Raw genomic sequence first — 26042 nt, 5'->3', positions numbered from 1 at the left:
GATTTACAGATAATCATGGATCCGCTGTGGAAAGCGGGATGATTGACATATCGATCTAAACTATTGTAGGCTCAAACATATCCTGTAATTATAAAGCTCAGCCTTTTGTTTAATGGCTCCCTGAGTTTCTGTCAGCGTTTAGATTCAGTTACATCAGCTCCTATAGTTTATGTATTTATGTATATGTCTTTATACTTTTGCATAATTGTATTAAGGATTTACATTAAAAACAAACAAACACATTAATCTGTGGATTTAAACGTAGCGCCAGCTGTGTTTGAAAGATCTGTAAATCGTGAATATTTGCCCTACTAATATACATCTTTTAACTTATTACTTAAACATCGAATTTATTCTTATTTTTTAATGAATTTTAACTTCAACCAGTTTTATTTTATAAATACATGATGCCTTGAATCGCAATATTTATGTTCTTTAAATAACTGCAAGCATAGCGACAACTGGCATAAAATTATCCAAAATATTAACGGAATTATATTTTGAATCATGGAGTTAAATTAATTTCAGTCTCAAAATTGTCTTCTCTTTAATAATGACTATTTTTTCTTTTATATATATATATATATATAAATGAGTAATAAGAACATACATATGGTTTTATCCGCATATACACAACAATCAGCGTGTATATAACAAAAACTTTGGTTTTCGAGCGCAAACTTGTGCGTTAATTGCCGCATTGTTGTCCGCGGTCAACGCCAGCTGTATATTTCCAGTAGCAAATAAATGACAATCATATAAACAAGTATAATTTTATTTTTTTTCCCTCTGCTGCTATAAGTGTCTAAGATATCAAACATCCACCAGCAGAGCTTTGAGGAATCAGAACTGTTCCGAACTGCGCGTCCAGCCTTCTCACGCACATGAAACTCTTTACTCGCCCTCCCCCTTCTTTAACTATAAGGCAGGCCAGAGTCTCGCACAACTTTCACTGCAGCTCTGCAGAGACACTCAGGTTCTCCGCTCGCCTGTGCAGCCCCTCAGGTCTCTGCTGAACCTCAAAAGCTTTTCTTTTTGGGGGGAGTTTTTACGAGGCGCCTCGATTTGATTCACTTCCTGTGGTCGGACCCCCGATCAGAAAAGGGAAAGAGAGAAGAAGAAGACAGAGAGAGAGAGAGACAAGGGCAAACGTAAGAAATCTGTTGTGAAGAGCAGCAAGCAAAACTCTCCGGCGCTGCGTGGCTGCATCACTGCCGTGACAGACCGTGTTCGTGCTTTAAAGAGACACTTTTCTGTAAAACAAAAGTGCGCGCCACAGTTCATTCATGGTACGGATATAACTGTTTTTCCCCATTTTTTACTTTTTTGTTTTCTTTTTCTTTTGTTTTTTCACGCCCATCGCCGACTATTCTCCTGATCCCAGACTCTGGAAACTCTGAGACGCCAGGGGTTCATGTACTGGAAAAATGAAGTGTTGTCCCCTCTTTCAGAGGGAAATAAAATTCTGTCCGAAGGAATCCCAACAAAGCAGGTACTGACACGCAATGTTTGGGCCTTTAAAAAAAAAAAAGGTTTAAAATGACTCTACTTGCAGCTAGTCATATGTGCAGTGCGGATGCTATACTAGGCTCTAGCTTTACTGTGGGATATTTTCAACATGCCAGTTTCTTCTCTCACTGAACGGCACGGACGGCAGAAGCGCGCAGTTTCTTTGGCAGCCCCCCGGGGAGGGGATCGTGCGGGGATTTTTATTTTTTTGTCTCTCCGCGATCTCACAAGAATCATGTTTCTTGTGTGTATGTGGAGATCAGCTGCACGCGCTTCTTCTGCGTATGAATGGCGTGATTTGCTGTCCGTGAGGCGTGATTTGCTGTCCGTGAGCCTCTCGAGCGCTGCCAACTCGCGTGAAGAGAATTAGATTTTAATTACAGCCATTAAAAATCAAATTTGCAATTCTTTGGGTGACCGTTGCCTTTTTTCCACCCTGATTGACAGTTGAAATTGACACTCCGTGTCCCTCTTATCCCCCCAGCGTTTCAAGCTATTTGTAATTACAGGTAGTCCCCCCCACCGAAAACACACACACACACACACACACACACACACACACACACACACACACACACACACACACACACACCACTCCACTCCACTCCCCATCCTCCAGTCTCGTGTCCTGGATTGCGAAGAAAATACTATTATTCTGAGAGGCATGGGTTAAGGGCAGGGGGAACAAAATCAATCCAATTTGAGATAGCTTCATTAAAACATTGCCTTTTGTTGCAGGGGGCTTTTAAACAGGTTTGACCGGGGGTTTATTGTCAGGACTACTTTAAATAGGAGTAGCCTCGGAGAGCTGTCCGCAAATGTATCCCGAGGATTGCTCGGCTCAGCTGATGATGAGACGGAGAAAGTGATGACCCGCCACTCACTGATCGTTTTCTTGTAGGTGATCTCCACCGAGCACCAGAGCACACCGGGAGCCTCGCGCTGCAGTGTGGACTCTAAGCACACGCCAATGGTGAGAGTTTTATTGCCCGTTTGTGCTTTAAAACATATATGTTTAAAAAAGGCTCTTTCAGTGCGCCGATAGCGTGCAGCGGATGACCGTTTGGCCCACGCGCATTCGCGCTGGCGAAAATTTGTGAATTATGCGCGCACTGCAGTGCAAACGCATGGTAAAAAAAAATGGCGACACCTGAAAACTGTCAACGCGCTGATGAGGATGATCGGTGTGTGTGTGTGTGTGTGTGTCAGTGCTGAGCTCTGCTGATGCCCTCTTGCAGTCTCACTCGGACGGAGAATCCCAGCGGTCCAACATGGAGCGGGAGGACACCCGCTCTTCCCCCAGCACTCCGTCCACCCCCTCCGTGTGCTCGCCGACCTCCTCCACCAGCTCGGTGCCGTCCACCGGGAAGAACCTGTGCGCCAGCTGTGGTCTGGAGATCCTGGACAGATACTTGCTGAAGGTGAGAGGCCGGCCATACTTTTAGACTTTTTGTTTTCCTTTTTACATTAACAGACAGAAATAGTTCGTCTGCACAAGGCAATCGGGAGCTAATGAAGAAGGATGCTGTGCTGACTCTGCCCTTATTTTTGGATTTGGGGGCCCGCCGTAAGTTTGCACGGAATTTAACGCAATTTGGAGATTGAAAGCAAAAATAAATAAATACAACTTCAAACTGAAAACAGAAGAAAAAGAAAAAAAGGTTGCAATGATATTTGAAAGCAGCTATATGCCTGACTTACTTAAAACTTTTATTATCTAGCCAACTCGGAAAACAGGAAAAGACACAAGAGGCGATTTGTTTCTAAATCTCAGCTATGTTATCGCCACCGTAACATTTCAGGAAACGGAGATTAAACGGCGCTCTGTGTTTGGGAGACCGCAGACAGTCACAACAGGGATGTTTTGGTTCTTTTGCTGTTTCACAGCCAGGACGCCCTGCTTTTGTCGCGTGCGCTTTCCAACCCCAAACAATCTTCACTAGAGCGCGCGCGGCCCTGTGTGTGTGTCAGGAAGTGTGAAGATCATTAGTTCGTTATCTGCCTACTTTGTTCTCCATCCGCGGGACAGATAAGACAAATGAGATTGTTTTATTTAAATATTTAATGTCTGGTCTTAAATTAAACGTTTATGCTATTATAATAAATTAGTCACGCTGAAATTTTTATTTTATTTTATTGTATTTTTCATGTCCAGAACTATTAGTTTATCTGCAATTATCTATAGAAGACGTTTTGTCTATACATGTTGTAAATTCTCTGGATAGGTTTAATTTATACGATCTCAAAACCTAAACAATTAAAATCTTTTGTGTGCAACAATTGTTTGTCTTCTTTATTTAGCCATTTAAAAAAAAGTAATACATATTTCCCATGATTTTAAATGTCGGGACTGATCATTTAACACCGTATTCAAAATAATAATTTAAAAAACTCAAATTCATCAACGAAAAATATATCTATTAGGCCAAATAATAATAATAAGTACTAATAATCATTTAAGGTTATAAATATAAATCTAACGTTAGGGCAAGTGTTTTTGGCAGCCTCCTTTAACTCTCATATGAATAAATAGACAAGCCGGATGGCTTTGCTGCCTGTAAGCTTGCAAAAGTATAATTTTTAAAAAAAAGTTTTTAAAACATTTTTTAAATTATTGTTTTCCTAAACGATTATAGTGCTGTTTAACGAAGAAAAAAATCCAGTCACAGAAAATATCGGTTGATGCCTTAATATTTCGTATAATATCGTAATTGCCAATAAAATATGTTTTAGGACAAAACAAACAAGCAAAAAAAAAAAACCCTCCTAAAAAGCATATTGCTAAAATACAGAAACATCTGTGATAAGATGCGCGCCTTATAGTTTCAGCATAATATTCGTAAATGGCTTAAAATTGTGAGGTATTTTTATTATTTAGAGTTTTTTGTATTTTATTTATTCATTTACAATAATGAGTAAAATACATTTTTAAAAATTGTTTAAAAAAATTTATTTATAGCTCTCATAAACATTCAAAATAAGCTCACGATCGATCGGATTTGCGCAGGCGCGTTCATAACGCATGCTGCTGCATCACGTCAGTGTTCCACAGTGTGACAAAGTCATTACTCGCCACAGCAGACACCCTAAGTCCTTAATGCGGCCTTATATCATCAGTTTGTGTGTGTTTGACACGCTTGGTGTCTCTTTGCAGGTGAACAACCTGATTTGGCACGTGCGCTGTCTGGAGTGCTCAGTGTGCAGGACGTCACTACGTCAGCACAGCAGCTGCTACATCAAAAACAAAGAGATCTTCTGTAAAATGGATTATTTCAGGTAGGGTAAGTTTATGGCCGTGTTTTCAAAATACCACGTCCGCCCCTCTGCCAGCACAGCTCTCTCTCTCCCCCTCTCTCTCTCTTGTCGCACACACGTGCACTCACGCACGCTTATCCTTTGAAACGTATGCATGTGGGTTGCCTCATATATTCTTGAAAAGCCTTTTCAAAAACTGAAAGTGTGTAACAAAAGCTTTTGCCTACAGCGAAGGGCTGAAAGATTCACAGTTTTGTTATGGCTATCCAAAAAACGCGACATTTTCAGCAGCTAGGCCTATAAAAGGAAAAACACTGGAGTGCTGCACTCTGGGAAAATTTCCCTAAAGTGTTTAAAAAGTTGTGGGCTGTGTAGTTTTACGCTATTTAAAGAAAAACGCTTTTGACCTTGTTATGACCAGCTTCTCTTTACCGCTTTGATCATATCAGATCTTAAAAGGCAAATTAAAGTTAGCACACTTTAGTTTCTTTTCGCTTATTTATGCATTTCCAGTGCCAGACTGGCTGGGCGTGTTTTTGTGTTTTGCAACTGCCCGATCATTGGATCCTTTCTCCAGCATTTAGTGCCTAAAAGCTGGTGAAATCATTTTCTCATGACTCAGTCTTGAATGAGGTACAAAATTAACACACCACGTGCCACGATGCGCGCGGATAACTGTTTTAACACCCTGACAGGGACACGTGATGTAAACGGAAATTGGCGGAAATGCCAGTTTGAGCTGTCCGGATTTAGTCGGTCCCTAAAGACAAACAGAGCTTAAGTGCAAAAAAGGAAATGCCTATCTATTCTATAATAAAAGGATATGTCTCATTTTTAAAAAACAAATACAATTTCAATTAGAGAATCAAGCCTAATAGCAATAATAATAAAAACCCCAATGATGATTGTTTAGTAAACCTTAAAAATTAAATATCTCTGATAATATATCTAAAATAATACAAAATAAAATTGTATACCGTCTGTATACAACATGCCATGAATGCGTAGGCAAATTTTGTACAATTTTATTACAATACAAGCTGGACTAAGAAAGCCTGTCTGATGTGTTGACTCAGTTTTCTATTCCCTTTTTGTGTGTTTTTGTGAGTGCCAAGAGGAAAATATAAAAATGTGTGCAGGCCTGTGTGTGTGTGGTAGTATAGGGTTAAATGGGGTTCACAGCCACAGCAGCATCAGTATGGTAAATTTCTGTTCAGTAGCCTGGAGCTGGTGTATTAATCGTATGGACACGTGTGCCAATTTGTGCTTAACGCTTTGTGTGTGTGTGTGTGTGTGTGTGTGTGTGAGTGGAGTGAGTGCATGGAGCTGCAAGTGAGCGTTAGTGTTTGTCTGATCAAAATCTGACACCAAGTCACTGCTCTGAGGTTTATAATCACCAGCAATTAGTTGTCCCCCCACCCCAGACCCTCAAGCCTCCAGACCAGCAATTAGACTTCCCCGAGTGCCTGGTCAGCATGTAACTCGTGTGTATGTGGCTTATGTCCAAACTGAAAACACACCCTGAGACAGATACCTGCACACAGACAAACATGTAATAAGAAACATAAAAACACAAATATGAAACTTTGCAATGGGCATTAGCAGAAATGCCCATTGCAAACACCTGCACACATAATCCACCTACTCACACGCACACACTGGTCACCAACACACACAGATCTCTGTTTATTTATGCATGTCTAGCAGCTGCCAGTCATTTTGCTCATATTTTCCCGAAAATGGAGACTTTTGTGTTTGCTCTGCCGCACCATAATATTTTACCAGCCCAGCTCTGGTTAAATGCTCCCTTAGAATTTACCTCCACACTGCTCACTGATCACTGAGAGACTCAGAAATGCTTTTTAAATGTGGACGCTTAAATACGTCATAGTATCAGATCTCCAAAGATGGTAATGAATAAAACAGTTTAAGCTCTCTTACAGTCAAAGAGTTTTAAGCCCTTGATTGTTTTAAGATATATTGTCATTTGTTGGTAGAGTTGTCTTTCATCAGATTGCTTCTCTTTCTCCTCTGTGCGCCAACGAATTAAAACAGAGAAAACCTCGGCAATGTGGCGTCATCCCATTATAGGAGAAGTGCAACACTGCAGCAATTATTATTTCTTTTAATCATCAAGGCATCTGACAAATATTTAGTCACTTACTCTTTAGCGTTTTAAAGGCCTGAAAGTGGCAACAAATGTACATAATCAGACGCAAAAGACCTCAATAATCTAATCTAATCTCTTTTTAGAATTACTGCAGTATTTTAGCCCCAGATATTAAAAGCCATTTGTCATTATTGTGCTAATTTAATTTTCTTTGCTCTGTAGTGGTTGATTTCTGCATCCTGGGTAAAAATGAAATGCGTTTGTTGTGTATAATGACGGTCACTTAGGGCCTCTTTCTGGTTAATTTGGTCATAGATGTAGTTAAGTGGCATTTTTAAACCTATATGGTTGTTAATTAATTATTTAAACGCACAGAAAGCTAAGAAAATATTTAATTCATAGAAACTGGGGGTCTAAATTAAACTGTCACATAAACTGACACATTTCCCCCTAAAATAAAACGTATTATTACTCTTGTTATTTTTCCTAATTTTGTTTAAAACGTTTTTTAATAAAGGGTGTGAATGAAAAGGGTTTTTCTGGACAGATGTTTTATAAGAAAAACTTATAGTTATTTTCACAAAATGCTAAGCAACTAATTTCCTAAATTTAGAAGTTTAAAAACTGGTCAAAGGACCTAAACTGCTCCACAGTTTACCTCACATTTGTCATCTATCTGCTGTACAGAACTATGACTCTAAAGACAGGGATGACAAGCACAGTCATAAAAGAGTTCATAATGCAGATACGCAGATTAAAAACTACTGCAATAGTTAGTATGGTTACGATATGTGGACGAAACCCCTCTTTTGCACAATAACATCAGTACTTTTGGATTCGATGTCCTTATAAGTCACTCTGAGAATGTGATGCTATTTTAAAAAATGCTGCATTGAAGCTTTGCTGCAGGGCTGGGACCTGTGCAATGGTTACTTCTGTAAATATAAACTGTAATCTGGGTTTAGGCCAGATTTAAACTAGGCTAAACACCGCTGCAAGTCCAGATCCTTTGGGCTGCTTTCAAACCTCTGGAGATATTTCCTCATCTGTGTCAGCCTCTCATCTGGCTTTGGACTGACAGCTGCTTTAATGGGGCGTAATAGCAGGAAATCAGAGTGGGTTTCCCTCCATATACGTGTGTATGTGTATGCAGAGGTTGGGTGGGGGCGATGTCAGCGTTATAGGGGTGCAGGACAGAGCCCCCGCTGTGCCTCTCAAACCCATGTCAGGCCTTGGGGGCTTGCTTTCTCTCTCTCTCTCTCTCTCTCTCTCTCTCTCTCTCTCTCTCTCTCTTAACCACACACACATACGCAAACCATTTCTATATCAGCCTCCTCCCCTTTCCCCCCTCGCCTCCTTGCAGCCCTCCCTCGCCTTGCCCCATAGAAACCCCATCCGCGTCCGTGAGCTGCAGGCCACACAGGAAGTTGCCCTAATCAGGGGCACCCCGTGACACTGACACTGTAACCAGAGTCCACGTATGTAATGAACTTCGTGGGTGAGATGAGAGCACATGTGGATGTGTGCATGTCTCTTTATGCGTGTGTGTGTGTGTGCGCTTGAATTTTTAAATTTTTTTGCAATAATAATTATTCATCAACCACCCACCTCTGGTTAGCTGATTAGGTCTCCATAGCAACAAAGGAGAGCAGCAGCTACAGAGATTTTTATCAAGAAGCGAATGAATTAAAATTATAATAAGACATCTGTGACACACAGTGTTACGCTGCTCAGTTAAAGCGCTGCACTACATTATTCATGCCGAAAATCAGATTGGCTGTTCCAAAGAAAACTGCCCGTATTCCTAGTTACTACAGGCTAAAAGAGCAGCGGATGAGAGTGTCAAGGACTTGTATTTTCTGCAGGGTTTATCCATAAAACTCTGATCTATTAAAACCTGTTAAAAGACGTAAAGCATATGAAACATTTCCCCCTCTTTTTCTCAGCTCAGAATCCTGTCAGCCTAATGTGAACCTCTCGCACACAAACCGCACAGCCTCTCTCAGGACAAATCTAATAGAGATTAGCATGTTCTCAGAGCACATCATAAATAATCCAAAAAACGTGTACCTCCTCAGGCCCCTCTTTCAGCAGCAGGTGAATTACTGTATAAAAAAAGAGTAAAAATTAGACAGAATAAGGGGAGCAAATAGGAGAAGTCTGAGGAGGAAAGGAAGTTTTGCGGTGAGTGATATAAAGGCTGCGAGGATTGACACGGATCCAAAATAAACATCAGTTTTTTGGTGCAAATGGAAAATAAGATACAGAAAAAGTATGGGTGCAGAAGTAAGAGGGAGGGGAGGAAGACAGAAGAGGAGGAGGGGGTTAAAACAAGGGATGGTTTGCAGCTTTTTCTGGGTTCTGTCTCAGACCATGAAACTGACAAGCTGTCATGCTGCATTAGCTGCAACGTTCCACAATGTTTTCCTCTTTACTGTAGAAACAGGCCCGACTTCTCTGTAAGAGTCTGAAAGGATATCGTACAGTGAGCCGTGCACTCCATTTGTCTCCCGGAGCGGCTTTAATGGCACATAAGAGGTTGTTTGGTTAAATCTGAACATATCAGAGACAACTTAAGGCCTTAGTGGGTGCCATGCCAGCCAATTTTCCTTGAAGGTCATCACAAGGACTCGCTGTTACAGTTGCACTGCTTTTCCCCCTTGATGAATACCATTTTTTGCATTTGTTGTGATATCTACATAATTTGTTGACCTGTGATGATAAAAACTAGGCTGACCCTCAAACAGTAGTCGCCTAATGATGCCCCATAAATAGTCTGCACCACACTACATGCATAAAAGTGACTTCTGGCAAACAAGCTCCTGCACATAAGGAGGGTTACAAGCTTGTGAGATGTCAGGGCCTTAGTATGCTTTCATCCTAGATAGAGTGGACTTGAGTGCACGCATACGCTGCCAAACCCACTCACTTGGCAGCCCTTGTGCTCCTCTGCACCCCCAGCTCTCTTTGCTCGCTCTCTCCGCCGCTTACGCTCTCCACTTTGCCATTTCCCCCCAGCCCTACGACTCCCTGTCTCAGTCACTTACGTCCTCTCTCTCTCTCTCTCTCTCTCTCTCTCCATGACTGTTCTTTTCCGGCTCCCTGCCCTCCGCCAGCTCCACTGACCTCTGACTCTAAATATGGCTCATGTTTGTGGCTGTGTATGGAGCAGCGAGCGAAATATCGGGGTGAGCACGGCTGATGAATGTACACAAATCCGGCTGTACAGTGCAGCACACTGCGCATGTTTACCCCCACCCCCTTCCACGCCAGTTTTACCCTTGAAGGAGCACTTTCTTTCAGGCTGCTTACAAATCTGGCCTCCTCCAGCAGAATTGGCAGCTGCCGACCCCAACAATGGCTCTTAACATAACCATAACCATCTCCAACCTAAAGCGTTTGATACCCATTAAAACCCATAATGGGTCCTTCAAATGAGGCGCTTAATATCTTTTTATTCTTGTGCAAAACAGGGAGCATCTATAATATTTCTGTTGCAATAAAATGGAGATTTATTTGGATACTCCACGGACCCAGCTGCACAGTAAACACAATCTCGTGAAGGGATATGAGATATTCGACATTTTTCCATCTGTATTGCCTATGTCTGATATATCTTATTTCATAAAGCACAAGTGCTGCAGCTCAATTTGACTAATTTCTACACACATATTACTAATGTACTATTACATTTGAAAATACTTTTTTAATATTTGGGATTTACATTTTTTCTTTTTAGAAGAATGGCCACCGACATACGGGATAGGAAGGCCTTTTTGTGGGATTAGTTATAAATCTACAGCAGCCTTTATTTCTTCTTTGACCCCCGTGTCCCGTTTTATCCCCCTCATTTAAAACATTTAAACTAAGCAGATGTTCAGCTATCTTATTTCTTGCTAATGAGGAATTGTCTTGAAGCATTTCTAGCCTTACATCTTTGACCCTCTTTCTCTCTCCCACCAACCACCCATCCATAACAGCAAGTCAGGTGGTTTGGGTTTATTCACTGCCAACCTCGCTGTTGCTATCAGTTACAGCGAGGCGATCTAGAATGATGTCATCTGGGTTTTTCTTCATATTCCACTGTGTTTAAAGCCAACCTGGCTTATGTGTGTTTTTGTGTGTGTGTATATATGTGTCAGGGGCTTCATGCATCAGTCAGGAAATTGCAGGTGTTGGTTTGTTTGCATTCAAGGCTCAGCTTGCAGCCGCACTCAGGAGTCTTTTCTGAAAGCCATATCCTCCTCCTCCAAGGTTTCCTTTAAAGCTTCTGAGCTTTGCCAGAAATTAAAAAACAAATTCATGTCAAACTTCACTTCAAGAAAATATTCTCAAAGAAAAGGAAGTCACTGTGTATGTTTCATTTTCTGTTCTGCAACAATTTGATCTTTTTCCCTTTTTTTACCCATAATTCCTCATTCTGCTGCTCTGTTCTTATCCCCCTCACAGTAGGTTTGGTACTAAGTGTGCCCGCTGCGGGCGGCAGATATACGCCAGCGACTGGGTGCGGCGTGCAAGGGGAAACGCATACCACTTGGCATGTTTTGCCTGCTACTCGTGTAAGAGGCAGCTGTCCACGGGAGAAGAGTTTGGTTTGGTGGAGGAGAAGGTCTTGTGCCGAATCCACTATGACACCATGGTGGAGAACCTCAAACGAGCAGCTGAGAGCGGTGAGTGGTTGGGTAAATGACAAGATATATCTGAAGCTATGCTTTTCAGCAAATTTATTGCCTGATTGAATCATTCCTTGTCATAACTATTTCAAATGATTGATATCTGTTAATTTTCTGAGAACGGTAATACCTACAGAATTAGCATGTTATGCTGCAAGAGCGGAAAAGTAGGCCACGGCTCTTAAATTTGGGTCCCTGCTGGGGCATCAAAACTCCTGAGGTCCCTTTGATATGATACATTTTTCAAGTCCTGTAGACTACCTATGTCTCCTGACATCTATAGTCACTTTATTTATCACTGAACTATTATCTGACTTGCATGTGTGTGTGTATTTTTGTAGGCAATGGCATCACATTAGAGGGAGCAGTTCCAACAGAACAAGACAGTCAACCCAAACCGGCCAAAAGAGCACGGACATCGTTCACCGCAGAACAGCTACAGGTGAGAAACGCTCTCAGCAACACCGAAGTACACAACGTTGATTTACTGTGCCAAAGCCCTGACACAGTACCTAATATTTTGTCTCATTGTGCAGATCATGCAGGCACAATTTGCTCAGGACAACAATCCGGATGCCCAGACGCTACAGAAACTAGCTGACATGACAGGCCTAAGCAGAAGAGTCATACAGGTGAGCAGTGTGTATAAAAAGCACGAATGGATGACGTCAATATAATTAAATGTTAAAATGCTAAACTAATGGAACACATTCTTACAGTACACTGAAAAGACAAACTTTAAGAATATAGCCACATGATGTCTGGTTACATTGCATCTTCATAGGTGTGGTTTCAAAACTGCAGAGCAAGACATAAAAAGCACACGCCCCAGCACAGCGGGGCTCCTCAAGGTCATCCTCAGTCCAGGATACCCTCATCTCTGCCCGATGAGCTGCATTACTCTCCGTTTGGCAGTCCCGAGCGAGCGCGCATGGTGGCCCTTCATGGGTACATTGACAGTGAGTTATCATTTACTGTGGTGTAAATAGGCACATCACTTTTAGTATTTGTTTTGACTTTTTAAATTATGGGAGTTACTTTGTAAGACACATTTTGCTTTTCTTTTTTCTTTTTTTTAATCTTGTGTGTTTTTTATGATTTGCTCCCCAGGTCATCCCTTCTCTGTCCTGACCTCTCAGAGTCTCTCTCATCAGGCCATGTCGCTGCCTCAGCTCCCCCTCAGTCGCTAGTTCTCCGACATGGCCCTTATGACCCCTGACCTCCCGATCCCAACCCCTGATCTAACATCAGTGATGTCTCATGAACCAACTCGAAGGTCATCCAGGAGTCAGCGTGGAGAGGAGACAAATATTGCAGGAGCCTTGTCCACTGAAACCAGAAAAAAAGAGAAATGGATGAACGAGATAAAAGCTAAAAAACCATCTGTGATTATGTTCTTTTCTGGGGATAGGACTTCCAAAAACGACTTTGAAGCGTTTATCATTAAACTCACAGACTATGTATCACACGGACCCTTTTGCTTCACATGTACAGCATCCTCCACTCTACTCAGCCACCACCTAATGTGGAGGTGAAGGGAGCTTTAAAGGGATAAACTGAGCAAGGAAACTTCTTGAAGTGCTGTCAAAACACGAAGAGAAATTTAAAGGGGAACTATCTTTGTGGCCCAAAGGCCACAGTAGACCACATTAGAGGTAAGGCTCCTGGCTCTTTTCTCTCTAAGCAACCATGAAGGAATCTAAATATAACAGGAATCTTTGATTGTTGAAATATTTTTTATTTCGGAATGACATATTGACTTTATGACGTCTCAGAAAACCAGAAACTTCCTCCTTCCTTTCCCACTGAACTGAGGTGCAGAATTAGAGACAAGAAAATATTACGTGCCTTATCTTTTCCAAAGTGATATTTCTCACTAAACATTTAACTGTTATTACGCAGGAAAAATTATGAGACTCCTAAATCTTCAATTGGCAGAAAATCACAAACTATTTAATAGACTCTGTTGTAGCATTTTGTCTGTTTACCATTTAATGAAGCTGCAAAGGACAACATTGGAGCTGTTGCGTGAATAAAACACCGGTTATAAGCAGGAGTTTGCAGACTTTAAACCGTTACAGTCCTGTTTAAAGAGGAAAGTCTGAGATGACCATACAAGTCAAACTTCACATTCCTGCAAAATCAGACCACATTTCCAGATTTTCCCACAGGTGTATTGTTACTAATTTATAATTTATAAGGTTGCTTGTTCAGCCTCTGTATGTGTGTGTGTGTTCCACACAAGCAGGCGGGGAATATTGTATTGGTACAATATGGACAGTATAAAATGACTGGGTTTGTACATATTAAGATGTGTGTGCGTCTGTGTGTGTGAATGTGTGAGTTTTGGCAGGGGTATAGAGTGTGCATTTGTATTTTAGTTCCATGGCCATAGTGTGAAGAACAGGATCCAACAAGACCTCAATGTCCTTGTATTTATTGAGATGGTAAATCCCTGTAAAGCACTTTTTCCCCCATTTGAAATGTTTTTTTTTGTTTGTTTGTTTTGTTTAAAAAAAACATGAAATGAAACAAAAGTTTATTTGATAGACTGTGCATCATAAATGTTTTGTGTAATAAAATGCAATAAAATAGAATGTGATATTTTTTTGGTGGCTTTGGATCATTTCTGAGGATAAACTAACAAAGCAATTATTCACGTTTAATTTTCCAAAACATGTCAACTGCGAAGCACAGACAAGTGTGTAAGACAATTAAATCAGGCTCAGATGGAATGAAGTTTCAAATGGTAAATACACAAATAAAATCCATAAATATAAAGTAACTCTGTGTTCCATGTGTATTTTTTAAAGTCAGGCATTGTGTTTTGCTGTAACTTCACTTCTTGTGTGTTTACTTTAGCATTTGTGCTTAGATTAGTGGTTAACAGTGTACATCCTCGTGTGTGTGTGTGTGTGTGTGTGTGTGTGTGTGTGTGTGTGTGTGCTGGGTCTGCATTTTTGTGCAAGACAAAGAGTGCATTATGGGAAATTTCTCCTGCTCTCAAGGGTGTTCTTTCATTATTAATTTTATTTGATATTTTTTTAAAAGATGATCTGCTGATGGGAGTTTATGGCGATATGTTGAAGAGTAATTTAATGAGTGCCTGACGCTCGCCCAGCAGATCAAAGCCTTGTCAATGTTACCTGCTAATTTCCTATCTTTGGCAAATTACCTCAGATTGTAGTTTAATACACTCACTTTTGAATGCCTGCTAAAATCTTTCATTTAGGCATGAAAAAAACCCTGCAAAAAAAGCACCAAAGCCCCTCAAAACCAACCCTCACACATGAATGGCACATTTGTGTTACACCAGCAATCTGTGGTGTTTTGCACATCATTAATTCACTGTAAATAAGTCAATTCTTATTACAGGGATGGGAAATGTGTTGTTGGATAAAGTTAGAATAACAGAGTTGTTTGGGCAGCATGTATAAAGACTGTTTAACCCAGTTGGAAACTGATTGCCTGTCCTAATTCTTCTGGGTGTGAGATGTAGATCTGAAATAATACAGTATGGCAATCAAAGCACGTAATAAAACTGGATGTATTCTGTGCTGCCTGTAAACTGATTGTAAATGTATTTCCCAGATTCTTTCCATTCCTCTAGCTCCCTCTCTGTAATGCATACAGTATTATGGAAATTAAGATGAATGCACTGAAAGGCGGCTGTTGCACCTCCCAGAATTCATAGGCCACAGCAGCAATGTGGGTGGGGGGGAAATAAAACGAGATGATTTAAAAGCATGGACTTGATCATTTACTTTTCAGTCATTAATGCAAAATGTAATACAAGACAGAAATTCCCTATAGCTCGGTTTTAATAAATAACATGCTAAAAGTTAACATTGCTGCTCTCCTCACATCTGGCTGCAGCTGATTTTTCCGGCTCAGCGCCACAAACCTCATCCCAAGCCTTCCGACAAGTCCGCACAATCCACTCATGCTCCTGGTCATCTGGTGGAAAGATCCAAAGGGAAATTATTAGAATTTGTATCTTTTTATTCTTCTTTTTATTCCAGATAAAAGTGAACCATTTAACCATTCTTTTGACCTACACTCTAATAGTACAGAGTTAATCATATAAAGGCGCACAGCAAGAAGCATTTTTGGTTGAACTCGCTTAAAACGTTTAAATCAAAAACCTAACAGCAAGCATTATCACACCGCAGGTCGCACTGAGTGCGAGGCAGCACCGTTGAAGTGCCATTTAAGTCTCGGTTAAATCTGTCAAAGCAAGATAAGCCCGACAATTAGCAGAAAATAACTTCTCAGAGCCACTTCAGACACCAATAAATAATAACCCCCACACACAAAAAATGGACGCCAATTTTTTTTCCTTTCTTCTTCTTCTTCTTCTTCTTCTTCTTTTTAACCGAAACGACTGCCAGAGGAGATGATAATAAACCAGTTTTTCGTTGTTAAAAACTGAAACGAGGAGCTAATTGCAGGGGAAGTCGGCTTTTCTCTCTGGAGCGCGCACAGCTGCACGCACTTGAGCGGCTCGCGGGCCTCACCCCTAGGTTCGACCGCGCGCGGGGCTCCATTGTACAGAGGAGCAGGTCTGCAGCTCTCCCGCTGATTGTGTGTAATTGCCGGCCGAGGGCGTCAACACTAACAGCCTCTTCAAGTGTGAAACGACCTCTCCCCTCATTCTCTGCCTCTCCTTTTCTACCTGCTCTGATCGGGAGGTCAATTGAACGCGACGGACACGCGGGCAGCTGCCGCCGCGGATCTTTGTAACGCATTTTGTTAGCGGAAAAGGTAATTACGGCAGCTCACACATAACTGAGCGGCCACGAGACTGACCTCAATTAACCACCAACCCCCCAAAACCTTCCTTAATGATAATTAGATTGGGGGGCATTTTCATATTTGCTGCAATTTCGCTCTCTTCAGTGTTGGCAGCGTTTATCTCTGGATTTAAGTCACGTGTAATTGGCACCTAAAGTTAGCTGAGGGTACAGGTGGCTGGCGTATTTACATGCGAGGACAGCACTTTTTTGTGATTTTTAAATTTAGCAGTTTTGACGGTGGTAATTATCAGGCAGGATGGGTATAACTGCAGTGAAATCCCGGGGTGTGCGTGCGTGTGTGTGTGTGTGTGTGTGTGTGTGTGGGGGGGGGGGGGTAATTATAAGAAGGAAAAGCAACACAACAATAACAGAAACAAATTCATCAACAGTTTTCTGGTCGACTAACAACCTACATGGAGAACCTTTATATGAGTGTGTGAGAGGAGGGGAGTGTGTGCAAGCGATAATGGCACCTTGTTAAAGTCTGTTTATCTTAATCCTCAAAATACACTCAGAGAGAAAAGTGTTTCCTTCCAGCCTAATGGCAGTGGTGTAGCACACATACATACATACGTATACATGCACACAAAGATATACAGCATGGCTTGACTACAAAAACGAAAATGGGTTTTCTTATAGCACAGTGGTTGCATAAGAGATGAACAAGGTTCTGCTGAAGTAAATCCAGAATTTGGATAATATTCACAGGAACTCTGTGACTCGCTGAGAAACGACCTGACCCTTCACTGGTGCGATCGATGGAGCACACTTTTGGTTTCTAAGCAAAGGCTCTATGGAAATCAACAAAATGAACACTTAGACAAACATTCAAACATACATAAATAAGTCATCTGTCTCCAATTTTAATGTGGTTTTGTGTCTTGATGACACACACATACAACATGAAACAGCGATGGTTTTACAATTTCTAGCTGTAAATGTATTAATCCATCTGCCAGGGCTCACAGGATTAACACAGGAATCCTGTTTTATAGGAAAAGCAGCGTGAGGATATGTTGCACTCCCCAGCGGACCGGCTGACTTCTATCTGTCTGTGAAACACCTTGGCTGGAAGGGGACAAAGGGAGGGGCCGCGCTTTGGTCACCAGAGAGGTGTTTTCCTTGGCAGTGAAATGTGTTCGGTGTGCAGCTTGCTCTGCCCAGAGTCTCAACTGGAAGCGGTTATTCCAGAAACAGGAAAACGCTCCAAATAATATGGCAACACATGGCCCCTTCTGAAGCTGCCTGTTGCCAAGACAGAATGCAGTATTCACAACTGATTGTGTGTGTGTTTGTTTGCAGTAATAACAGAACGTATTCAGGCACTCGCCAGTGGAGATTTCCAGCGCAGATGTGACCTATGCATCCCTCATTCTTTTTAAATTACAGTTTCACAGAGCAGTGCAAAATGTCTTAGTACCTTCAAACTTTTAGCAGCAATCTTCATCAGCAATGGCTAATTAAAGTACTAATGTATGTCCCTGGAAGTCTGCAGCAAAGCAGATTAAAAATAGCCTTGTGAGCTGTTTGTATTTAAAAATATTTAGTCTGTTGATTGTGTGATTTGGATTTAACATTTAACAGTAATCATTTCCCTGTGTTGCAGTCTGTTGGTTTTAATTAAGCTGTGTTTGAGGGTGGAAAGACACAACTGTTGTAACGATCTCATCATAATGAAAATAGAAATTATTAAACAAAAAAACCTCAAACTGCTTCAGAACTGCAGTCTAAAAAAAATCTATAGTGTTGTTTGTTTTCACATCATGTGCATTTATCAAACCTTCTCACCTACAGGCTATCTGGTTCTTTTAAACTGGATTAGAAAATCTCAACTGATTTAGTGAGATCACTCTTAAATAGGGATGGGTATTGATAAGATTTTCACGATTCCGATTCCATTTTCGATTCTGTTTAACGATTCGATTCTCTTATCAATTCTTATTTTAAAAAAAGGAGAACACTAAGGTCGATTAGCTTAGAACTTTGTTTTATATCTTCTCTTTGAACAAGATAGAAATTTAGGAGTAGCATGGCCTTACAAACCCAACAGTGAGATCTTAAGAGATCCACAGCCTATGGCTCTTAAATGGGGTGTCACAGGGTCCCCAGGAAAAAAAATTGTAAATGTAAAATTGTAAAATAAATATTCTTCTGTAGCAATAACAAAGTATAACATAAATTATTCTGTAGCAATTACACAAGAATATCCAGTAATGTCCCTGCCTACAATTAAACACATTCACTTACCGAAAATCGGGGGCATCTTCTGTGGCAAATGGGTGCAAACCTTTTACCACAAACTTAGACACTGCTCGGTGACATTCGTCTATCCTGGCCTGAAAGGAGACGCTACCGGTAGACTGCAGCGAGAACTGCCAGCATCTGAGCCAGCCAGACTCTGTCTGTCTCTCTCATCATGGTCACCTAAATGCACAGTAATGGCAGGTTTTGTAAGAAGGCAGATCGCGCTAACATAATATGCACTGTTAGTTGATTATTTACCTGCCGCATTAACGGGAGAGGACGTGCAAACGTTACCGCTGCCGCTGGGTTGAGATTCACGAGTCCGGAGCGGAATTAAAAACATGACATTCATTTAAAGTCATCATGTGTTTTGTGAGCAAATGCTTTTGCATATTCGTAGTGTTTCCTCCCTTAATTAAATATCTACTTTGCAAGTATTGCACGTTGCCCTGTTCTCGTAAAGTACAATCAAACTTTTGAGCGTTTGAGCCGCCATGTTTCCTGCCAGCTAAATGGCGTTCCGCAACGTGGTGACATCATTCGGAGTGACTGGAATCGATAAGGGAATCGTTTGCAAAAATGGCAAACAATTCCAAGGAATTGAAACAGTGGGAACCGGTTCTCAACAAGAACCGGTTTTCGATACCCATCCCTACTCTTAAAGTTAGAGCACAAAGGTGCTCCCTCTATCTGCTGCTTGACATGCACTATACTCTTATTTTCCCTTGGTCTATTCTCCAGGTGAGCAATAAGTAACCTACTGCACCACCTACAAACTGCTGTGGGACTTAAGAAGAGGTAGTAAAACCAGAAACAAAATCTGCGATAGATGAATGTGTATTTTGAATCGCTTTCAATAACTGCACAGTGCACACTTCCTTTTTTCCGGTCCTCTGTTCAAAGCAGGAGGTAGCTTTGTATCCAAGTGACCTGTCTGACTCCTGCTCGAGACCCTTTTCCAAACTCCCTTCTTCCAGTGTCATCCAACCAAAAACAATAACTGTGCGGAGCTGTGCCAGTCTTTGAAATGCCTCTCGAATCCTAATGAGAAATTATTTTAACTGAGGCTATGAAATCACTAACTTTAGATATAATAAAAAAAAAAAAAAAGATAATTCTTTGCTTGATTAGAATCATAAAACTAATTTAGCAGATAATTTAGGACGGATTAGCTTTTCAAGACTGTATGACCTTAAATGAAATAATAAACAGCAGCCAAGAACGACACACTGACTTCATGCGTCAGCGTGTTGGAGGAGGACACTTATCGTCTATAGGTTAAAAAGATCATTCCGTCGGCTTGCAGAGTCATTTTGGTCAATGATTAAAGTGAATATTTGTAATGGGCTTTGTGGAATTAACTGAGCAGACCACTTGGATTCAGAAAGAGAGGGTCATCCATTACTGTTGTCACTGTTTGAGTTGCAACTATTTGGCGTTGGCATTTATCCAGAGTAACTCACGTTTGAGGAGTGGTTTAGGGTTTGGTGCTGAGCTTGAGTAAACTTGAATATGAGGAACAAATTCCCAATCGTTCTATTAATGGCCAGCATCCTCTTTCATGAAATACAGCTGTATCTGTATCTGAGGCTTATAAAGCAAAAGAGCACCGTAGTTGAGAATGAGTGTGGACAGCCAGCGTATTTGGAGATTGTAAACAGACTGTATATAAAAGATGGAAGTGCATTAGCGTTGCACTCTTTCCAATGGCCAGCAGAGGGCATTAGCAATGACCTCGGTAAACATTTTTCTGAGAGGTTCGCAGTCTCAGTCACTGGTTTCTTATTGGATACAGCATTTTCTAAATTATGATCAGCATCAGCCAAAAGGAGGCGAAAACAAGGTGTTTTAGAGTAACAATGCCCTTTGAGTTCTTTGTTTCTGGTTCCAAAACATGCTTATCTCGAGTCTTTACAAATGGACTTTGTTAACCAAAAAGTACAATCAGCTTGGCTACAGCCGTCTTAATACACAACGTATAGTTCGAACTCACTCTTGAATCCTCTTCCCTGTAGCTATTTTGTATTTTGTGTCCACTCCCACCACTTTCCATTATCACTATCACTCTACATGGTCCGTTTTTGACAAATCCCTCCATACATACGGGAACTGACAAGAAAGCGCTTTGACTCCAAAAATAATCTAAAACCTCTTGGGGAAAATTATCAACAGATCCTATTGTTTTGCTGCTTGGCGCTGTTCCAAGAAGGACTGTTTGTCCAAGTTTGCAACGGCTTCTTTGCAGAAGGTCCAATTTGGCGGGTAAGGAAAGTTTAGCCAGATATATCCAAGCAGCAACATGTGGTTCCAGGGGGTAAAAATAATAATTTTTGCACCTTCAAAACAAAACTAAAACAACATGAGACTTTGTCTTCATTGGCTCAATTTTTCCCCACAGCGACATAGGGATCTCCTTCCTCTTACTTGCTGCATGCAAACTTCTCCACTGGGAGGGCGGGCCTTCCCTGTGCCCCATCATCCCCGCAGTCCTCATCCTGGGCGGAAACCACGAGGCAATAAATTCAGTCTTCACACCCACTCTGACAAATATGCCTTCACCTCCCAGGGTTGAAAAATAAATCCATACAGGATACGAAGACATTCTTCTCAAGAATTGTATACCAAGACAAAAGGGAGAGTACACATAAGCATAAAGAGTGTATGTAACAGCATTCACCACATACACAACACATCACTCCACACAAACTGCATATGAACAAAGGGGGAAAAAAGAGGCACAGACCCATTAAACAGTTCCTGTTTGACTTCATATTTATCTAAATCAAAACAGAGTCTGAGTATTGTTGGAAAGTTTTTGGTTCCTCTTCTTTTTCAACTCAACTTCCAACCCCCCCCCCAAAAAAAGCTTTCCTTCTTATCCTCCCTTATTCTTTTCCCCCATATCTCCCTTTCTTCATCACTCTGCAGATCAATACCAGAACTATAATGATGATGAACAACTCGCATTAAGGAAAGGATCGTGAACCAAATTTTTGTCTTCTTACACATACCGATGACATCTGGCAAGGATGTGGATCTGTTTGATTCTCTCTCTACACATATGTAAATGAGGTTTGTGTACCGGTGGAAGTAATCTGCATTGTGTTACAAGTAGCTCATCTAAATACAAATATCCTGCCCCGAAATACATTAATACCTCAGGGAGCTCGTGAGTCACCTTGTAACTTGTGCCAAGAATCATTTCTTAAGACTTGTTTGTGATTCCTAAAGAGGAAAAAGAGTCAATCAGATTCAAACACAAAATAAAGCAGATTTGAAAATGGTTAGATAAAAAGCCAGACATTGAAGCTGGACTCTGTCTTATTTAACAATGAAAGAATGTCAGAAAACACTGACTTGTAGGCTTACGGCAATTAAAACCAGTGTTACAAGAGTTTTGCAGGAGTTTGTCAATACATTGCAGAGCACATGTTCAGAGAAAGGACTGCAAACCCCACAGGCATGAGGCCTACTAAGGCCTGAATAAAGTGCACAGCTATCTATGTGGGAGCTGAGATATTTATCCAGATCAGATTGTTGGATCGACTGGGAAGCCACCTGACGACAGCCTGATGTTGTCAGCCCTAGAAACATGACACTGACTATACGTCTTACATTTTCTAGTGATGAAAAATCATGGCAGGGAGACACGACAAACAGAGGATGTCAGAATTTGGGACACCCGACAGACTGCGTTCACTTCGAATCAAGACTTCCAGTCTGGGCACTCGTTCAGTGGAAAAATGTGTCTTCAATTTTCCACTTTTGACAAATAACAAAAGAGAAAAAAAAATTACTGCTGTAGCCTATAGAGGCTTGCCTATCAGATGAAATGCAACAGTGATCTGCAATCAGATAATGCAAGGATAATCCATTAATGTCACTCCATGGGTTCAGTCTTATCAAGACCTTTCCATATGGCCACACTGTATACTTTGAGAGTTGTAGTTATTAAATATGATGAAAGAAAAAGGGTCCTAAAAGCGCTCTAGTAAAGCAAATCCTTCACTGATGCCATTGCCATAACTCACGTTTTTAAAGTGAGTCACTCGTGGATTTTTCCTTTGATCAGATCCACCTTTCCACCATGTCTCGCTTGCCTGAACTATTTGTGTAATCTCGCTGACAGACATACTGTGCAGGCAGATGCACAGAACAGAACGTATGAAACTCTGAAAGAGGAACTGAGGATTTACTATGTTTAAAAGTAGCTTCAATAGAGTTTAATGAAGTTTAGCAAAAGTTCAATCAGAAAGACTAATGCAATTTACATTCTCTCTCTCACCATGTCTCATCAGCAGCTCTCGAACGTCTAGAACAGCCCATTTCAAAAGTGAAAAAATTCACCTACACCCCATACCCTACTTTTTACTTTTTTTTAATCAATCAAGCTTGTGCAGTAGTATCAGAAAAGTCTTGTTTGTGAAATTCAACTGGTGTCATATGATATTTTTCACACAATTGCCCACCTCCCACCTGGATGCACCGCGATAGTCTTGAAACAGTCTTCTGCTCCTGTCAGCGGTCATTTCAGCATCCGATTAGTGCAACCCTTTTCTTCGCCTCGCGCTTTACATCACCACCAGTGTTCACGGTTGTTGTCCTTCCAACTAAGTTCATCACATCCGTCCAGATTCTTTAGCATCACTCTTCAGCCCTGCTCCACCGCTCCCCCCATCAGGGAATATTTGTGCACAGCTCATTCCATCAGTAGCCTCTTAAATATTATGTTACAGTAAAACCCGATCACCAGAGACTCCTCACCTGTGTACCTCACGCCAAATCAATCAATCAATCAATCAATCAATCAATCAATCAATCAATCAATCAATCAATCATTTAACCTCTCAGCCTTGTTTTTTACTTGATTCCCTCCTGTTTGAATTCAGCAACGCGTGTTCTCAGTCACACAGAACCATATTGTGAGGAAATATTTGCTTTCTTCTATGATCCAAGCATTAGTTTAAACATAGGTGCAAAACTTATATTTGCTGTACATACACATGCGGTAAATTTGAAGCTAAGGTTAAATTAATTACATGATTACTGGAATTAATATTGTTTCTAGCTATGGTCAGTCGTAGAAACAAATGGACATACTTTATTAGGTTACTGAATAAATATATTTTAACATAAAGCAATCCATCACTGACAGGTGCTTTACTGGACGTAACACTTTGTGTACATAATTTGAAATGGAAATTTTGTGTTTGAGCTTGCCTTTAATCTTTCTAATTTACCTTGGCGCAACAGGCCACGGTGCCTGGATATTGCTCAGCAGTGGACAGAGCCAGTTTGGCAACAAAACAAGTGGAAAAATGTGCACAAAACCGCAGTGGGGTAAGCAGTGAAAGAGGAGGATTTTGTTGTGAAAATACAGATAATTCTGCTTCTTGTGTGGATCAGGGGTACAAGCTACAAAGTATCCACTAGTATATAACAAAAAATTAATATGAATGAGCACACCTCTCCTAATGGTTAGCGAGCTTTGCTCTCACCTGCGCTCCTGAGAAACCTGCCGGTGTAGGCTGTGACCACTCTGGTGCTGGGGTTATAGAAACCATCTCCACAGTCATAACATCCATCAGGAATGGCTCGTGGAGGATGTAAATCTGTTATCTGAGATTTTCCTGTATGAATAGATGGAATTATTATGATTTGACTGAGGAATGACTTAGAGGTAAAACCATCTATTTGTCAGGCCAGTGATGAACACAGACTCTGGCTCATGAAGCAGGATGACAGAACTGCCTGCATAACTTTGCTAGGTAAAAACAGGGACCGAAATAGAAAGAGCTGTTCAGATAAAACTCATAGTTTACAAATTATCCAGCACTGAGAGGAAGCTTTCAGCCAAACAATACAGAGACTTGGCTTGTACACTATATGCTCATCATTCCTTGTGTGTTTGTTTAGGAGTGGTCTAGAAAATAAGATCCAACCTGCAGGTCTGAGGCCATTGCACCTCTCCGTGTAGAAGCGTCTGTCATAACCATTGCAGTAGCTCCAGTCCTTCTCCTGGTACTGCAGTCCGTCTGCAAAGGTAAATGTCCCCTGGTGTGGAAGCACACACAGACCTGTGAAGTATCCTTATAATTAAGTCTGCTTAATAAAAACCACCTATCAGTGATATCTTACAAGTGGAAAGTGAGGGTTTTCTTTACCAAAGCTGTAATATCTGTATCCTCCCCAATCCCAGTGCACTGTTAGTGAAAGAAATGTAACGTGTGCTCCTCAAATCAGTGAAAAACCCAAGATAATGCACAGATCTCACTGATGACAGTTATCGTACGGAATATTCCAGCAAACTTTGCTGCATGTAAGGTCTGGGTCTGGGTTATTCTGCATACCCCAGGCATGGTTTCTGGAAAGATAAGTTGAAGCTGCGGTTTTCAAATGTCAGTTTTGAGTTCTCTGAGAACCCAGAAGAATTTAAATTTCCCTCCATTGTCTTTCGATTGACGCAGAGCTCTCAGTGATGAATATCTCCAAACCTCAGCAGATAAAACCAAAGCTGTCTGCACAGATACATATCTCAAGGAGAAAGTGGAAAAATATGCCTTTTGGTATTTGGGGTGAACTTTATTTATCCTCAAGGGATGATACAAGAAAGACGCTGTTTGTTGTTCTGCCTCTTTTCTCCCTCATTCCCCCCCCCCCCCCCCCAAAACCAGTCACAGCAGATGGCGGCAGACGGCCGCCTGTTTTTTTTAGTTTGTTTTTTACAGCATTACACTTTCCAGTCATTTTTAGCTATATATCTATATTTTTTCATTGTTCTTCCATGCTTTCCTAATTTTTCCCAATAAAAATATCCTTATAACTGTCAAAATCTTCCAAAAAATACACACATTTTCTTTCAGTGCATAAGTAGAGTTAGATACTCTGGATAGTTTTAATTAGAGTTTAACTAGAGTTCAACTGTTATAGTGATATTTTCAAGACCAATATTAATACTGATATTTGGCTATTTACAAATCTGGTATTGCAACATATCAGCGGATATTTTTTCCCTTTCAGACACACATAACATAAACAGACTTCCCTGGCATTTATTATGTATAGTTATTTATTTAGTTGTTTACATTCTGCATGACTCGACTGAAGCTTTTTGAGCCACTTGAAAAAATATTTTAAGCCATTCATAAGCAGTGTTGGTCAAGTTACTTGAAAATAGTAATTAGTTACTAATTACTGATTACTTCTCCAAGAAAGTAATCCCGTTCCTTTACTGATTTCCTCTTTTCAAAAGTAATTAGTTACTTTATTAGTTACTTTTAAAAAACATGATACACAACCTGAATACATAATAAAGCAATAGACCTGTAATCAAATAAAAAATACTCTTTTTAAAACTTGTTTTATTAGTTTTAAATCTTTTAACTTTATGCACATCGCATCTTGCAAAAAATAAATTATATGCAACAGTCTTTGACTTTGAAGAAATTTGTTTAA

The 26042-nt window shown here is 40.7% G+C and overlaps 2 protein-coding genes and 1 long non-coding RNA gene across 9 annotated transcripts in view; 2 read left to right on the top strand and 1 right to left on the bottom strand.

Moving 5' to 3' along the window:
• morn5 (MORN repeat containing 5) overlaps window positions 1-26042 on the bottom strand; it is a 41652-nt gene that overhangs the window by 13172 nt on the left and 2438 nt on the right. Inside the window, exons 3-6 of one of the 3 annotated variants that reach the window (XM_080304337.1) lie at window positions 24530-24641; window positions 24086-24217; window positions 15412-15504; window positions 12768-12876 (exon numbers count right to left, since the gene is read on the bottom strand). In XM_080304337.1, the coding sequence (XP_080160463.1) occupies window positions 12836-12876; window positions 15412-15504; window positions 24086-24217; window positions 24530-24641 (378 nt within the window). In that variant the 3' untranslated portion in view covers window positions 12768-12835. Of the gene's footprint in view, window positions 1-12767; window positions 12877-15411; window positions 15505-24085; window positions 24218-24529; window positions 24642-26042 lie in introns of those variants that run through there. The other 2 variants (XM_080304338.1, XM_026174032.2) reach the window with 2 other exon arrangements.
• lhx6a (LIM homeobox 6a) lies at window positions 908-14332 on the top strand. 5 transcript variants are annotated; one of them, XM_080304330.1, is made up of 10 exons: window positions 925-1151; window positions 1385-1492; window positions 2411-2482; window positions 2748-2930; window positions 4664-4785; window positions 11324-11544; window positions 11889-11989; window positions 12084-12179; window positions 12332-12506; window positions 12658-14332. In XM_080304330.1, exons 2-10 carry the CDS (start codon window positions 1415-1417, stop codon window positions 12735-12737), a joined length of 1128 nt encoding a protein of 375 aa, XP_080160456.1. In that variant the 5' UTR covers window positions 925-1151; window positions 1385-1414; the 3' UTR covers window positions 12738-14332. The 5 variants fall into 5 exon arrangements, 4 of the variants coding, with proteins under 4 accessions (XP_080160457.1, XP_080160456.1, XP_026029802.1 ...); XR_013910417.1 differs by having other exon boundaries at window positions 908-1492; window positions 12352-12506; XM_080304331.1 differs by having other exon boundaries at window positions 923-1492; window positions 11327-11544.
• LOC145430041 (uncharacterized) lies at window positions 15511-17808 on the top strand. Its single transcript, XR_013910418.1, has 2 exons — window positions 15511-16311; window positions 17339-17808. It is a non-coding gene; the product is annotated as an uncharacterized LOC145430041 (long non-coding RNA).

The sequence above is a fragment of the Astatotilapia calliptera genome, chromosome 7 (assembly GCF_964374335.1).
Source record: "Astatotilapia calliptera chromosome 7, fAstCal68.1, whole genome shotgun sequence".
NCBI lineage: Eukaryota > Metazoa > Chordata > Actinopteri > Cichliformes > Cichlidae > Astatotilapia > Astatotilapia calliptera.
Note: the sequence above shows the minus strand (reverse complement) of the source record. Positions and strands in the feature narration are given on the sequence as shown.

Bases quoted from the DNA above. Each gene is read 5' to 3' on its own strand.
- lhx6a (XM_080304330.1), top strand. From the start codon at position 1,415: ATGTACTGGAAAAATGAAGTGTTGTCCCCTCTTTCAGAGGGAAATAAA. The intron at 1,493-2,410 runs GTACTGACACGC...GTTTTCTTGTAG, and splicing joins AAGGAATCCCAACAAAGCAG to GTGATCTCCACCGAGCACCA. The intron at 2,483-2,747 runs GTGAGAGTTTTA...GCCCTCTTGCAG, and splicing joins ACTCTAAGCACACGCCAATG to TCTCACTCGGACGGAGAATC.